The sequence below is a fragment of the Hibiscus syriacus genome, unplaced genomic scaffold (genome assembly GCF_006381635.1).
Source record: "Hibiscus syriacus cultivar Baekdansim isolate YM2019G1 unplaced genomic scaffold, ASM638163v2 tig00110676_pilon, whole genome shotgun sequence".
In the NCBI taxonomy this organism is placed as follows: Eukaryota; Viridiplantae; Streptophyta; class Magnoliopsida; order Malvales; family Malvaceae; genus Hibiscus; species Hibiscus syriacus.
Genome location: NW_024062820.1, coordinates 1315313 through 1332655, shown reverse-complemented (window position 1 = coordinate 1332655; position 17343 = coordinate 1315313). Strand labels below are relative to the sequence as shown.

Below are 17343 nucleotides of genomic sequence, written 5' to 3'. Positions count from 1 at the left end.
ATATCTCTCCTTTTTGTGTCTTTTTAAAATCCATTTTGCCCTTAAAGCAGTGCTGAAAGACATTTTTCAAGGCCCTCGTTCACTCACTTTTATATCTGCCTATTCAAAAAGCAAGTCAACCACACTTTTGAAACTCAAGTTTCTTCTTGCTTCTTCTCGAAGCCACATAATAAATAAATAAAATATAAATTGCAGTTAATGGTATAAATTGAATAAATAAGTGGAGTCTAATCCTTTATCATCCTAATTTTGACCCAAAATTATTATTTTTGGGTGAGTTATTTATTTATTTTTTGACAAAACGACAGCGTTTTGTTTACCATTTTAAGAACTCTATTCCGTGGATATCAGATTGTAAAAGGCTGTGAAGTTCATTTGGTGGTTCTTAAATCCAGTGCGTCCCTTCAACTCTTCTGGAAGCTAGGTTGGCCATCCGATCGGCGCATCGATTTCCCTCCCTCCAGGTATGTCGAACTTCTTTAATCCATCATTCTTTCACCATCTTTCGACATTCACTGATGATGATTTCATGCTGCATGTTGGTCGATTCTCCTCCTTGTAACATTTCGATTGCCTATTGAGCATCCACTTCAATCAGGAAGTTTATCGCTCCCAAGGTCTTCGCAAGTCTCATGTTCATCCGCTTCGATTTACGACTCTGAAATTTTACGCCATAAAATCTGTTTCCCAAATCAATACGGTCAAAGTCATTTTCCAGTTTCTATAATGCAGTGATCCGACTAATTAACTTCTTGTAGGCAACTGTTCTTCCCATTAATTTTATTATGAAAGCTTTCCTCCATGGTTTTCGGATTCTTTCTTTAACTTCTTTATCAATCTTGATTGTAGGATTGTCATCAACTTCAGGCTCGGTTTCTTCATCCGATTCAACTTCTTCAACTTCGCTTCTTGTTGCACTATTGAACATCCCTGTAAAGAAGGAAGAATCTGCAACCGTATCTCTCCAGGACCTTTGAGTAGCATTCTCTCCTTCCTGATCGATGCTTGAAGTCGTGCGTGGCCTATATTCACTTCCTCCGCCTTCTCTGCCATCGATGTCACCATGGTGACTGGCGGGGTATCATTTTGCAATTCACCTGACTCAGAATAAGGATCTTGAATTTCTTGAAGAATTCTTCAGTATTCTTCAAGTTTTTCGTTGGGTAAAATGAATATTTCTTGGGTGAGTTATTGAATCATATTCAATTTGATTCAAGCTCCTCGTCCCAACTCCTAACCTCTCGGTGGACCCTGTATAATATAAAAATAACCTCTCAAACCTTCCTAGCAAGCACACATTCAAAGAAAATACGGTTCCTTGTCTCCTGCACATTTCCACAATTTCTACAAAGACTACTTACAGCAATTCTCATCTTGATTAACCTATCAGCAGTATAATTTGATCCAAATTTATTTTTACCTAAACCGAAAGTAATATGAATTTAATTTATTATAACTCTGATTCGAGTAAAACATCAATCTAATTTTAATCCGATAATTGAATCAAAAATGAATGAATCATTTATTTTTATTATTATCTATTTTTAACATTTTAATGAATAATAAAATAATGTATATTTTATTCTCTTTCTATATTATACTACTAATTAACTATCATATTTGATAATAGTTTAATGGTACAATTTCATCTTCTTCTTTTTCCTTTAAAAGATCATCTTCATATCTAATAATTTTTATTTTTTTAAAAAACATATGATACAAAGGGTTATAAAATAAAATTTCTCACTACTCAAAATTTAATTTATGTGACGAACTTTAATTGACGTCACTTAGACAATAGTCTAAAGTTAACTTTAAAAAATATTTTTTTTATTAATAAATAATTTATTTTTTAGAAATATATATTAACATATAACACAAATATCAAATAAAGAGTTCTTATTTAAAAGTTGTGTAGCTATAAACTATAAGTCAAATATCTCTACATTCAATTGTTCCTACATTATTTTATTATAGAGACTGATCTAGAAGAAAATAATGATAGATTTTGATTTAAAAAATAAAAAAATTTAAGTTAGAAAAACAATATATTATAATGATTAACTTATGCATAAATTCATTTTTAATTAATATTTTATACTATAAAATTGATGTTGAAATGATTAAATTACACAAAGTATCTGTTTTTTTATGTATGCTGACTATAAATTTGAATAGGGGATGATTATGTAAGATTTGAATCTTAATTTAAATGTTAACAAATAACAATCATTGAGAGAAAGCTTGTTAATCTAGACAAATATCTTAACTTATAAGTAAAAATTAAAGAAAAGAAATACAACCAACAATGCTTAATGATAAAACTATCTTCAAATATTTTTCTAAACGATTATTTTAATTCATATTTTTATTAAAACATTTTAATCTTTAACATTTTAATTTTTAGATAAAATAAATCGTATCATATGAAAATCATTAGTTGACTAACATTTAACATACATTATTAAGGTGTCATTTTTCACATGTACTTAATTATTGCCATGCCATATTATATCGTTCAAGATTATGATATGTACTATATCACCTTAAAATTATGATGTAATATGTTTTTTGTTAATCAATATAAGATATGACATGTAAATTGAACCAAGCATGAAGGGAGATAGCTCACGTTGTTTGCACTTTAAAATTAGGGTGTGGACCGTGTGGTCCAATTCGTGGGGACGTGGGGGTACATCTCATATGCTTTATTGTCTTGTCCTTTTGCTCAATGAACCTAACACAATATTGAATCGTCGGTTTTTAAAGGGCGGTGAGAGAAAAAAAAATAGTGCACCGACATTTGTTAAATTGGATCAATCCAATAGACAACGCTCTAATACACTTGTACCCAAATTATTCACCAAATAAGCCCAATATGATCCATAATTTCAAATTTTGTATTTTAAAAAAAAAATTAAATCATATACCATTCAACTTTAAGATTTGAATCCTTTTTTATATTAAAATTCTAATTGTTTTAAATTTAATATATCACTTTGATTACTTGAACTGTATACAGGGCAAGTAACTCATCTTTCCATATGATTTTATAGTCTTATATTTGAAAAAAAAACATTTAGTTTTGTATATTCTTCCTAGAAATAAGTTAATTCTTTCTGTAATATATGGGTCTTCTTGGATCCCTTGGAATTAGAGATGAGCGTTCGATTGAGTCGAGTCGAGTCAATTTAAAAAATTTCGAGTTATTTGAGTTGACGAATCCTATTTTACAACTCAGAATTGACTTTAAAAATTTAGTTTAGTCGATTTTTTGAGTTTCTATTTAAATTTAATTGTAAATATTTATGATATTAAAATATGATTTGATTCCAATTTAAGTGACTTTCTATAACTATATATTCAATACAAATATATCTCTTCATATTTTTTTTTCATATGTGATATACATATATCATACAAAGTCCAAGGACTCGACTCAAAGTTGAAAATAAATTCACTAATAACTAAAAAGTTCGAGTTATTCGAGTTACATTTCACAATTAGATTTGAACTTGATATTTTTTCGAGTCGAGTCGGGTTTATGAAATTGCAACTCGAAGTCAATTCGAGTCGAGTTTTTTTCGAGTCAAATCTAGTCGAAAAATTCGGTTTTTCGAGTCGAATAGAGTTTTGCTGACTCCTACTTGAAATAGGGACGAACGCTAGGAGTGAATTTAAACTTAAGTGGCAAACTTAAATTTATAAACTTTCATAAGGGAAATACATATTTTAAATAGATAATAGAAAAAAGAATAAAAAATTTATAATAATTTTAAATTTTCAAGCATCGTACTCGTCCGCTCTCTTGGTCCGGTACTGCCTTAGGGGGACCATTCTAAAGAAAAAAATGAATGGTTTTCTGAGCTGCGGTGGTGGGCTGCTATCGGCAATTCACTAATGCTTTCCCCGGATTCATCACCGCCCATTCAATGCAACATAAACCAATGGTTAGGAGATTTAACTAATACTTTTATTTAATTTTTTTTACATAAAGTTTAGTTTTTATTTTAATTTAATACTCGTCGTTAAAAATTTTAATTTTTTATATTATTTTAATACCTTGTTCGAGATTTAACGTTAAATTTTGAAAAGATTAAAAGTCTAAGTATTAAAACATACCAAAACTAATAATTTAGGTACTAAATGCGTTAAGTTTTTTAACGGTGGGTATTAAAATGAAATGAAAACTAAATATAAAGTATGGTTTTAAAAAATAAAAAATAAAAAGTTTAGATACTAAATACATAGTTTACCCTTAAGTTTTTAGATAAGCTTAATGGGAGAAACCGATAAATAGATCTGAGAACTTCGATCTAATAATAAATTATCAAAATAAGAAATTTAACATTTCAATAATCAATTTATTACTAATTAATAATAATTAAAATTTGAAAATTAAATAAAAATACATAAATACATGAATTTATTACTAAGTAATTGACATCTTCATGGCAGTGATAATGCATGTGTCCAACAAATCATACATACAAACAATTCGTCATAATATGGTAAATCATACCATATGAGAATTGGGTTTTGTTGTTGTTGTATATTCGAAAATTAATGCATTCATGTTGTTTTCAATCAACATTCATTATTTATTTCCCACTAAGACCTGCTGGTTTGTTTCTATTAGGCAAAGTTTTAACGTCGCCGGCCAAAATGCCCTTTCTAGACCATTGATGTTAATAGACCAAAAGGTACTCGTTGAAAAAGCTAGGAAAAATGACGCGTTATCTATCAAGCAAAGATTCGCCAATTAACCACCATCATTTCATATATATATATATATATATATATATATATATAGAAGAATGCATAATTCTAAGTTAAGTTCAAATTTTTAAAGAATCGAATTTATAAAATATATGATAATTTAATTTTTTTTTTTGAAGAATGATGGATACCTATATAGAATCAATTGCATTATATGTCCTTAAATTACGATTCTCATTATAAATTGTTCATTAAACTTTTAAATATTCTAATTCATCCCTAAATTATGACTTTTATTTTAAATTACTCCTCCAACTTTTCAACATTTTAGATTCATCTCCAACTATGATATTCATTCTAATTTGATCCTCAAACTTTTTGAATATTTCAATTTCATCCCAGATTATATGTATTATAAATCACATCCCTTGTTAATAAAATCATTAGGTCAAGTTATATTATTATATATTTGAAAAATATAAAACTTAGGTTAAACTATGATTGAAACTGATTTCATATTTGGATGAATTTGAGGATGAAATTGGAAGATTCAAAAGTTTTGGGATATACGACGAAATTAACGCTACATGTATTTGATGATTGGGCGGTCAAGAAAATGGAAGATGATGTGGGGCTATATAACGGGGGAGTCTAGGCTCTAAACAAGGCAAATTGCCTCTCAATAGGGAGGCATCGAGATAGACAACTGAAAGTGGCACTGCTGCTTTTAAACGACTCCCCATGATTTGCTATGTCATTAACTCTCCTTTCAACTAACTTCTCTTCTGGGAAAAAAAGAAAGTTAAAGTTTACTAAAGATGCGCAGGATGGCAAGCTCCACCACCGCCAGAGGCGTCGCCGCCATTGTAGGCGTCGGTCCTAAGCTTGGACGATCCATTGCCCGTAAGTTCGCTCATGAAGGATACACTGTGGCCATCCTCGCCCGAGACTTAGGTACCCTTTCTCTCTCTATTTCGCTTTATTTCCCAATACTGGACAATACGTATGTGTGTATGTTTTTGCAGGAAGGTTGTCGAGATTTGCTGATGAGATAGCGAGGGAAGAGAAAGCGCAGGTGTTTGCAATCAGAATAGACTGCTCCGATTCCACAAGCGTTATCGAAGCATTCGAGGGCGTTCTTTCGTTAGGATTTGTTGAAGTTCTGGTGTACAATGCGTATCACCAGCCGGTTTCTCGGAACCCCACCAGCTTCACCGACGTTAAAATCGATTCATTCGAGAAATCGCTCGCCGTTTCCTCCCTCGGTGCTTTCCTTTGCGCTCAACAGGTACCATTTTCTCTCCATCCAAAGATAAGTATCCTTTCACCTTATAATTTTTTTATCTAATGGAATCGAATCAAATGGAAGGTGCTTCCTGGGATGGTGGGAAGGCGAAGGGGAACGATTCTTTTCACTGGTCAATCGGCTTCGCTCCATGGCATCGCTGGTTTCTCTGAACTATGTAAATAAAAATTTCAGCCATTAAAACATATTACAGACTTACTAAAACTTCAAAGAAAATGAGAGAGATTTTATCGTAAAATCAAACAGGTTGTGGAAAGTTCGCCCTCAGAGCTTTATCCCAATGCCTGTCGAGAGAGTTCCAGCCTCTTGGTGTTCATGTTGCTCATATTATCATTGATGGGGTCATTGGTATATCCAGGTAACCAATGTTAATGGGACCTTTTATTTCCATTACACTTTAAAGTATTTGTATTTAGGATGTCACAAGGAGCATCGACACGTCTAACTACCGAATCAAGTCCAATATTAATAAAAAATAAAATGTTTTTAATATGTAAAAGTATATTTATATATAAATATATTATTATACAAATTCGTGAGTGACTTGATTGAAATCAAATTGAAATTTTTGTGATCTTATTGATAAAAAAAATTAATTTAATGGTCAAAACAGAATCAAGTAAAAATAGTTTAGTGAATTTGGAGATGATTTACCCTTGGATTTAACATAAATATCCGTTTATAAACATTAAACAAAGAAATAAAAAGATTAAACAAATTCACATTTTTTTATTAGTTTGGAGTATGTACAATATAGTAACTGTTTAAAGAATCCCACGAAAGGCATTTCATAATTCGGAGGTCTCCTACGGAAGCTGCTCTCAACCTGGTGTTGGGGCAGCCTACTATCCTACCTCCCCCTTTCCCCATTACATATGGGAATACCCCATTACATATGGGAATAATTACATATGGGAATAAGGGTCAGCTAATTTTTACAATCTTTTGACATTGAAGGCTCAAACCCCTACTATTTATGGTGCTCGAACATGGATCCTCAATGAATAACAATAATTCATTTACCACAAAAGTCACTTGGTTTGTGCAATAAGATATTTAGATTATGAGATATATTTGAAAATGTGGAAATGAAAGTAGTTTGCAGTTTAGATAAAATGAGATGAATGAAGTGTTAAAATGGAAATGCAGGGGGGCATCGGCATCCGAGGGAGGGGATGAAAGTGAAACCGAGCCAATGATGGACCCGGACGCAATAGCTCGGACCTACTGGCACTTGCATGTTCAGGACCGGAGCGGTTGGACTGAGGAGATTGACCTTCGTCCCTCTAACCACATTCTATTATAGCCACACATAATTCCGTGTCGTCTATTTCTTACATGTTATACGTCTTGTTATCCTTAATAAATGATGTCTGCAATTTGAGTGTATGCCACCTAGATCAAAATCAAACTCGAGTTGATTGCATGTGAAAAAGATTAAAGAATCCTCGGAGTGTCCAAAATTATCTTATTAATCATCATAAAAACAAATAACAACAATAACATGAAAAATAGACAAAAAAAGATAAAAATACAGCATCTTCAACAACAACAAAAAAACATAAAAATGAGGAAACATGTTGAGCAAAAGATGGGATGAACTAGTTATTAAATGCGTCAACACTCTACACTAATTTGCACAAAATCATTTTTGGTGAAGGCTTCATCCAATACACTTAAAGCCTTCATTTTTAGGGCGTGTATGCTTCCTTAATTCATCAAGTTTTCGAAGAGATCATCTTTTATGCATCAGTTATTCAAGCTTTTAATTTTATATTCGAGCCATTTTCTTATATTTAAAATATTTTCGAATCTAAAAAACGATTTCAACCGAAACATTAAAATTTTAATTTAAAATCAAACTAATCACAAATAAAGTTTGAAATTGATCAGCATGATAGTTGGACTTGTTTTTATTAGAGGGGCTATTTTTTTAATTTATTGGTTTGAGTCGATAATCATATTTCAAACGTAAGTTTTTGGCTGAAAATGAATTATTTAAGAATATCTTTTAGTTTCAAACAAAATTTTAAGCCAAAATGACTTCTATAAACATTTTCAAATTCTATCACTTACTTGCTTAAACTCATATCCAGGGATGGCAATGGGTCGGGTCGGGTTTTTGGGCCACCCGACCCGACCCGAGAAGAAAGAGTTTTTCACCCGTAATCCGACCCGACCCGACGAAATTAAGGTTTCACCCGACCCGAATATATGACTTAGAAACCCGACCCGACCTGACCCGACCCGAAATAATAATAAAAAAAAATTTATTCAATGAAAACAGTGACTTAATTGAAAAAAATTATATATGGAGGGACATTATTGTAATTATCCCTAAATATATAGGATAAAATTATATATATTTTTCGGGTCGGATTTTTTTCACCCTAAACCCGACCCGACCCGACCCGAACCCGAATTTTTTTTAAAAAAATCTGACCCGATCGGGTCGGGTCGGGTCGGAACCCGTCGAATTCGGGTTGAGTTGCCATCCCTACTCATATCCGCTAAAAACCAATATACGTGTAACTATCGACCTTACTATACCTTATGTCAAGGCGTGTGCCTGCTAAGTACATGGGATTTTTCTGCGAGGGTTCGAATCTCTCAGGCGACGTGTGATATTAACGAGAGATGAACTTAAGATTTTATGTTAAGAGACAAACTTGAATTTATAAAATTTTAGGGAGTAAAAATATATTTTTAATAAAAAAAACATGAAAAAAATTTAAAATATATGGTAATTTTAAATCTTTAAAGTAGGCGACCGCCTCGTCTAGATTCATCCTTGAATTCTACTACACAATGTATAACTCTTTTAATTTTACAATTTTTTTAGGGTCAATGGGTGAGAAAAATTAAAAGATAAGATTAACCATAGAAAATGAGAATACATATGTATATAGTTGTTTAAATAGAAGACAATCAATACATTAAATCATAAATAATTGATTTCAAATTTAAACATAAATTCGAATAATTTTATTCATTTTAACTTGAATTAATTTTATAAATTTTACTCGACCAAAAAAATCAAATAAAATTCATAAAATCAAGTAAATTAACTATTTAATCGAATTGATCAAATATTTTAAGTATTAAAAAAAGCATTATTTAGGAATCTTTTAGGTTTAAGCCGGAAGAAAAAAGAACTAGGAGAAGATGGCCATGCACGCACGAACATAAAAAAATAAAAAACCACAATTGGGCTCAAATTTTAAATTATTAAAAAATAAGAATGGATTAAACATTTTAAGCATGGTTGCATATGATTCTTTTTCTAAAACAAAACTCCAAAATAAAATAAATATGTAAACCGTCTGAATAAAAAATTAAAGTTATCACTGTCGGCATTGTTCAAGAATGAACGAAACACTTTAGGCATGGTTTGCATGCGAGCCTTTTTCACTTTATAAATAGAGTGTTTGATACTCGAATTCTTCTCATAATCAACTTAAAACACTGATTACAAATTCAGAACCAAAACCAAAAATGGCTGCGCAGAGGAAGATGTTAACGGTGCTGAGTATCGACGGAGGTGGCATTCGAGGCCTTATCCCCGGCACCATTCTTGATTCCCTCAAAACCATGCTTCAGGTAATCTTGAAAAACGTGACGGTGATTTAATACTATAGAATATTATAGAGAACCCGGAAAACATTAGCTTACAAATGGTTTATGTTTTGGTTGGAATTGGATGGACCGGATGCAAGACTAGCAGATTATTTCGACGTCATTGCCGGGGCAAGCACCGGTGGTCTGATAGCCACCATGCTTGCTGCTCCAAACGATCAAGGCCGACCCTTTATTGTAGCAAAAGATATAAAAGAGTTCCTATCTGGAGCATGGCCCCAAGATATTCCTCAAGGACAGGTCATTTCTAATGGCTTCTATTTGTTACTTTCTCTGAGCAGAATAAATTTTAAAGGTCTTATTTTTTTTATTCTTTAGTCGTCTTGAATTCTCGGAGTCAGTGGCAAAATCTCATTTACCCATTAGACCAATTTACGACGAGTTTACCTAAGAGAATTGAGAAAGAAGATATTACAAGACCGGAGTCTCAAAGACACTGACGAATCTGGTCATCCCAACTTTCGACGTCAAGTACATGTGCATGCAGTGGTCTTCACAACCAACAGTGTAGAGATTCGGTTATCCAGTTTTCGCATTCCTTTTGAAAGGAGAATTGAAATGCATATATATTAATTTGTAACGTATTCTTTTCGTACGGGCCAAGTCGGATGTTTCAAACAATGCTGGGTTAGCCGATGTCTGCAACGGCACCTCTGCTGCTCCCATATATTTTCCGGCATACTACTTCGAAACTAAGGATGCCGACGGCAATACCCTAATTTTCGATCTTGTTAATGGCGGAGTTGCTGCTGCTGCTAATCCTGTATGCACATAATTTCTTTCATCTGTCTTGTATGTATGTATGTATGTATGTATGAAGAATTTTTCTAATATCTCGAATCTTGATTTGCAGACATTGATAGCTATGAACAGAATTTCCATGGAGACGTTCAAGCAAAAGAGTGAAATGATGGATTCCAGTAGGCTGCTAGTGCTGTCGCTTGGCACTGGTGCAGCCAAGTACGAAGAGAAATATAATGCAGACATGGTGTCCAAATGGGGCATTCCCCATTGGCTCTTTCACAATTTCAATAGTAGTCCATTGCTTGAATCTATTGCCAGTGGAACCTTCGACATGGTCGACTTTACTATCGCTGCTCAACTCCAATCGGTTCAGTCCATCGAAAACTATCTCCATAACAATGAAAACGCTGTCGGGTGATACGGCATAATCGGACATTAAGACAGGAGAATATGAAAAACTTTATAGACATTGGAAATAAGTTGTTGAAGAAACGGTTCTCAAAAATCAATTGGAAAACCTGAATTATTGAAGAAGTTGAAGGGGAATCCACCAATGAAGAAGCCCGTGCCGTCTTGGCGAAGCTTTCTTCTTAAATGGGTTGATTTTAATGTCATGCTTTGCTCCAACAAATGCCTTTCCGTTTGGTGTGTATAATAAATGGAAGATAAGTTTAGATCTTCACTTGATTGTGTGATTCAATAAGTTGGAGCTGTACTGTTGTTCTTGGTCCTACAAATTATTGAAAAAGTAAAGGCTTGATTGTTTGTCAGATATGAGTGTGCCTCTTTCTCTAGGTCTCTTCAATCAACTGTCTGAAGTAATTTTAAAAATTCAGTTATAAAAAAATACAGATTCCCTTGACATACTTGAACCTTTAATTTGAACCGAAATATGGCAATTATTTGTTGGAAATAAAACACTCACACAAACAACTTTTATTGAAACTCAAACAAATATTACAAGAGCACTCTCACTCAAAAACAAGAACTACAACTTACTCTTATAGGACTTTGCTTCTTCACTCACTTAGAAGCTCTTAATTTTTCTTGATGCTTAAAACTAAAATGGGGAGGGGTATTTATACTACTCAAGAATAATCCTACACCACACAAATAAACTAATTTAAACCATTACAAATTCAACAAATACCTAACTATCACCTAACTAAATTGATGTAAGTAATGACATCATTATTTAAATGATGTAAGCAATGACATCTTTACTTAAATGATGTAAGCAATGACATCTTTACTTAAATGATGTAAGCAATGACATCAATTTAGTTTGGGTTTGGATTTAGGCTCCCATAATGGATCAAGTTTATGATCCAACACCCCCCTTTAAACTTGATCTTGTGACCCCTAGTAAGTTCCTTAATCTTATGAAGTCTTCACTTTTCAGTGGCTTGGTAAAAATATCGGCAACTTGATCTTGTGACTTCACGTATTCAACTTCCACATCATTTCTTGCAACACACTCTCTTATATAGTGGTAGCGAATGTCGATGTGCTTGCTTCGATCATGGAATACTGGATTCTTTGATAAGGCAATGACTGATTTGTTATCGATACAAACCTTGGTAGGATCTTCTTGTATCAAACATATCTCATTCAATAGATTTCTAAGACAAATTGCATGACAAACACATGAGGTAGCAGCAACATATTCCGCTTCACAAGTGGACAATGTGACAATCGGTTGTTTCTTTGACATCCATGTGAACGTAATATCTCCCATGAAAAATACGAATCCAGTAGTGCTTCTTCGATTATCTATGTCTCCACCCCAATCACTGTCGCTATATCCAACAAGCTTGTAATCGTTAGAAACTGAATAGAACAAGCCAAAGTCAATTGTACGTTTCAAATAGCGAAGAATTCTCTTTGTGGCTTTAAAATGGGTGGTTGTTGGAGATTTCATATAGTGACTAACCAATCCAACTGCGTGAAGAATATCGGGTCTCGTGCAAGTTAGATAGCGTAGACTTCCTACCAAACTTTTGAAGAATGTTGGATCTACACTCTCGCTTTCTTCATGTTTGGTCATTTTGATCCCGTATTCTGCTGGTGTGCTTATTGGCTTACAGTTCTCCATCTTGAACTTCTTCAGTATCTCCTTTGCATAGGTTTCCTGTGAAATGAAAATTCCATCATTTTGTTGCTTAACTTTAATGCCAAGGTAGTATGCCATGAGCCCCATGTTTGTCATCTCGAATTCTTTCATCATCACATCCTTGAATTCATTAAACATGCTTGGGTTGTTTCCGGTGAAGATCAAATCGTCCACATAGAGACACACGATCAAAATATCTTCATCTTTGATCTTGATATATAGAGCATGCTCGTAGGGACATTTGTTGAAGCCATTCTCTTGGAAGTACTTGTCGATTCGGCTATTCCATGCCCTTGGTGCTTGTTTTAGCCCGTAAAGAGCCTTATTCAACTTCAACACCTTGTCTTCATGCCCTTTGACTTCATAGCATGATGATTGCTGAATGTAAACTTCCTCTTCAAGAACTCCATTTAGGAAGGCGGACTTTACATCCATCTGTTGTATCTTCCACTTGTTTTGAGCTGCCAAAGAAATGATTAGTCTGATAGTCTCTAATCGAGCAACAGGAGCAAATACCTCATCATAGTCAATTCCAGCCTTTTGACTATAGCCTTTAGCAACTAGCCTCGCCTTGTGCCTTTCAATCTCTCCTTTGGCGTTTTGCTTTCTTTTGTACACCCATTTGACACCTATCGCCTTATGTCCCTTGGGAAGTGAGGTAAGTTCACATGTGTCATTCTTCTCGATGGCCTTGATTTCTTCATCCATCGCATCTCTCCATTTCTTTTCTTGTACCGCTTCTTGAAAGCTCACTGGTTCACAATCGGCAAACAGACAAAATAATGTAAGATTATTTTGTCGTTCAGTTACCTCATAGAGATCTCTAAGGCTTCTTGTGCGTTGCACAACTCTTTCACTTTGACTCTCACTTGACGATGATGAAGGTGATGAGTCTCCTTGAGTGGTTGATGTTGGTGAAGTGGGTGGAGTTGCAAGCTCTTGTTGAGATTCATCTAGTTGTTCCCTCATTGTCTGCTCATATTCTTCAAACTGAGGAAAGAAATTGAAGTCATCTGTATGAGAGTTAAAATCCCATTCTCCTTCTTCGTTGAAGACCACATCTCGACTAATCACAAACTTCTTATTGTTTGGATTGTACAACTTGTAGCCCTTCGAATTAGCATCATAGCCGATGAAGATAAAACTCTCGTTTTTATCATCAAGCTTCGTTCTTCTCTCGTCTGGTACGTGAACATGGGCTATACTTCCAAATGTTCTCAAATGGGAAATGTCAGGCTTTCTTCCACTCCATGCTTCTTGCGGTGTCTTTCCCCATACACTTCTTGTTGGAGATCAGTTTTTCAAGTAGACTGCACACGCTGCTGCCTCCGCCCAAAATTCCTTAGGTAGTTTCTTGCTTTTGAGCATGCTTCGTGCCATGTCGAGGATTGTTCTGTTCTTTCTTTCTGCCACACCATTTTGCTGGGGGATCTATGAACTGTCATTAGTTGACGAATTCCATTTGCTTCACAGAACTCTTGAAACTCCCTGGAAGTAAATTCTCCACCTCGATCAGATCTCTTGGCTTTGATCTTTCTATCGCTTTCTCTCTCCACTGCTGCTTGAACTTCTTGAAGACTTCAAAAACTTCTGACTTCTGTTTCAAGAAATATACCCAGGTTTTTCTTGAAAATCATCAATGAAGAGAAGAAATAGTTACTGTTACCGAGAGAGCTTGGCTTTATCGGTCCACACACATCGGTATGGATGAGCTCAAGTGGCTTCTTGGCTCTTGGCTCTGACTCCTTTGGAAAGCTTTTCCTGAATTGTTTCCCGACTAGACACCCTTCACAGAGATGGTCAGGATGGTTGATGCGAGGTATTCCTTTCACCATTTCCTTCTTAGATAACAGCTCTAGACCTCCAAAATTGAGATGCCTAAATCGAAGATGCCAAAGCCATGATGCATCTTTGTAGCAAGCTTTCAGGCACTTTGCAACATCATTTTGTATGTTGATCAAGAACATTCTATTCTTTGACATCGACACTTTAGCAATGAAGCTATTCTTATCATCTTTTATAGAAAGATTATAATTATTCATATGAATATCATAATCTTTCTCTACCAGTTGCCCTAAACTTAAGATGTTACTTTTCATATTGGGCACATAGTAGACATTTGAAATAAATTGATGTCTCCCATCTTTCAGACGGATAAGAATGTTACTTCTCCCTTTCACTGCTATTGGGAATCATCTCCAAACGAAACATTTCCGCTTACTGACTCGTCTAGCTCCACAAACATGTCTTTCCTTCCACACATGTGATTGCTTGCACCACTGTCAAGATACCAGGAATTTGCTTGGTCATTATCAGTTTTCTTTCGTGCTAGAAGAAGAGTTTCTTTGCCATCTGTCTTTTCCTCCACATAATTGGCCTTCTCCTCAATTTTTTTGTTGGGAGCTCTACATTCTGAAGCATAATGCCCAAACTTTTGACAATTATAACATCGAATTTGAGATTTGTCATACTTTGAGTTTGGATTGATTCTTCCACGGCCTCGTGTTGAGCTTTCTCCTTTCTCATAGTTATTGTTGGAATTGTTATTGTTGTAATTCCAGCCGACTTTCACCTCGTCCATGACCTCTACCTTTGCCTTGGCCACGTTGGTTTCTATCATTGCATTGGCTTTCATGCATATCCTTGAGTTGCAGCTTGAGGAGTTGCTCAGTAAACTCATGCTTCTTCTTATGCTTCTCTTCGTATGCTTGCAATGATCCTTGGAGTTGCTCGATCCTCATTTCTTCCAAGTCTTTAGTTTCTTCAATCGTCACGACGATGTGCTCAAATTTGGGATCCAACGAACGGAGTATCTTCTCTATTATCCTCACATCTTCTAACTTTTCACCATTTCTTTTTAATTGATTAGAAACAACTACTACTCTTGAGAAATAATCTGAAATAGACTCAGATGCTTTCATGTGTAAGGATTCAAATTCACCTCTTAATGTTTAGAGACGAACCTTCTTCACTTGCTCGGATCCTTTGTAAGAGGTTTACAGCTTCTCTCATGCTTCCTTTCTAGAGCTTGCACTTGAAATCTTTTCAAAACCATCATCATCTAATGCTTGGTAGATAAGGTAGAGAGCCTTCTTGTCTCTCTTTCTTGAATCCTTCAAAGTTGTCTTTTGATCTGGTGTAAGAGTAGCAAAAACAACATCATCCACAATCTCGTTATAGCCTTTCTCTATGATATCCCACACATCTTGTGATCCAAGAAGTGCCTTCATTTTGATACTCCAATTGTCGTAGTTGTTGTTGTTGAGTGTCGGAACTTGGAATGGTGCCATACCATTTGCCATATCTCTCAATATAATGAGATTTTGTAAAATCTGATTGCACGGATGAATCCGGAACGTCGAAAAAAAACTTTGGAGGGACTTGGACAACTCGGTCAAGGGCTCCAACTTGGCTGACTCGGCTCAACTCGGTGAGTCAACTCGATTTTCTGGCAGCAGTCTTCTGGCGGCGCGTCATAACTCAGATTGAGAAAATTTTGGCAGCGGCGGATTCCTCTCGTCGAGACCTTCGATCTTTCCAACTCTCTCTGATGCCACTTTGTTGGAAATAAAACACTCACACAAACAACTTTTATTGAAACTCAAACAAATATTACAAGAGCACTCTCACTCAAAAACAAGAACTACAACTTACTCTTATAGGACTTTGCTTCTTCACTCACTTAGAAGCTCTTAATTTTTCTTGATGCTTAAAACTAAAATGGGGAGGGGTATTTATACTACTCAAGAATAATCCTACACCACACAATTAAACTAATTTAAACCATTACAAATTCAACAAATACCTAACTCTTACCTAACTAAATTGATGTAAGCAATGACATCATTATTTAAATGATGTAAGCAATGACATCTTTACTTAAATGATGTAAGCAATGACATCAATTTAGTTTGGGTTTAGGCTCCCATAATGGATCAAGTTTATGATCCAACAGTATTTGCTGAAGCCGGATAAGACGTTGCAGTTGAAAAGCATGCTCACATCCATGGAAATAGTTGAACAATAATGCATACCTGATTTTCCCTCAAGCCAAACAAACTATCAATAGAAAAAACATTATATGCATAGGGTTTGCTAAAGATCTATTGAAACATTCAAGAGTATGCCTGTTTCTCTCGGTCTCTTCGATCGGCAATCTGCAGTAGTTTTACAAATTAAAGGAAACGCAGGGAGGAAAGCATTAAACATTTAATGTGTTCGATAAAGCACACGGTGATGATTATTAACCTCCTTCCTTGCAGCTGCAAACTCTTTCTTTATTCCAACCGAAGGGTGGAAAACACAGTATAAGATGAACACAGAGTTCTACTAAAAGTATGTAATTGAACAAAGTTGATGAACTAACACCAAGAATGGTACTGAAAACTTATTAGGAAAAGAAAATCAGCCTGAAAACTACATGGAGTTTAGGCCATAAGGGAAATCAAATTAACCAAATGTGAAAATCTAGCAAGCCAAACAACCTCCTTTCGATCCTCGTAGCAGTAATATAGAAGAAAGGAGATTGAACTGACCATTATGAGGCTCTAAGTCCAATGCCTTTTTGATGCTCTCAACTCCAGCATCTATGTCCTTAAGTGCCGAGTTAATCTGAAGTTTTAATTTCAGTTTGTTGTTGACTTGGTGTAATGAAAAATAACGAGAATAATGGGCCGTTACTGTCGTGATCGGTTGTTACTCGTTAAGTTGCGGCCGTTATCGGACGTTATTGCTGTGATTCTTGTGTCACATTAATTTTTTGAACAATAGCGGTTTCAAACGGCAGCGCTACCGTAAAATACCAGCCGCAATAACGTTTTCGTTC

The 17343-nt window shown here is 34.7% G+C and overlaps 2 protein-coding genes across 2 annotated transcripts; both read left to right on the top strand.

The window, feature by feature from the left end:
* Window positions 1–5487: 5487 nt before the first annotated feature.
* Window positions 5488–7338, top strand: LOC120137694 (ribitol 2-dehydrogenase-like). Its single transcript, XM_039153392.1, has 5 exons — window positions 5488–5673; window positions 5745–6007; window positions 6089–6182; window positions 6272–6384; window positions 7191–7338. The coding sequence occupies exons 1-5, from the start codon at window positions 5538–5540 to the stop codon at window positions 7329–7331; spliced, it is 747 nt and encodes a 248-aa protein (XP_039009323.1). The 5' UTR covers window positions 5488–5537; the 3' UTR covers window positions 7332–7338.
* A 2182-nt stretch (window positions 7339–9520) lies between these two features.
* Window positions 9521–9979, top strand: LOC120137790 (patatin-like protein 1). Its single transcript, XM_039153451.1, has 2 exons — window positions 9521–9625; window positions 9719–9979. Exons 1-2 carry the CDS (start codon window positions 9521–9523, stop codon window positions 9977–9979), a joined length of 366 nt encoding a protein of 121 aa, XP_039009382.1.
* Window positions 9980–17343: the final 7364 nt, after the last annotated feature.

Coding starts and splice junctions, on each gene's coding strand:
- LOC120137694 (XM_039153392.1), top strand. CDS start 5,538: ATGCGCAGGATGGCAAGCTCCACCACCGCCAGAGGCGTCGCCGCCATT. Junction 6,008..6,088: donor CTTTCCTTTGCGCTCAACAG/GTACCATTTTCT, acceptor ATCAAATGGAAG/GTGCTTCCTGGGATGGTGGG. Junction 6,385..7,190: donor GGGTCATTGGTATATCCAGG/TAACCAATGTTA, acceptor GCATCGGCATCC/GAGGGAGGGGATGAAAGTGA.
- LOC120137790 (XM_039153451.1), top strand. CDS start 9,521: ATGGCTGCGCAGAGGAAGATGTTAACGGTGCTGAGTATCGACGGAGGT. Junction 9,626..9,718: donor CCCTCAAAACCATGCTTCAG/GTAATCTTGAAA, acceptor ATGTTTTGGTTG/GAATTGGATGGACCGGATGC.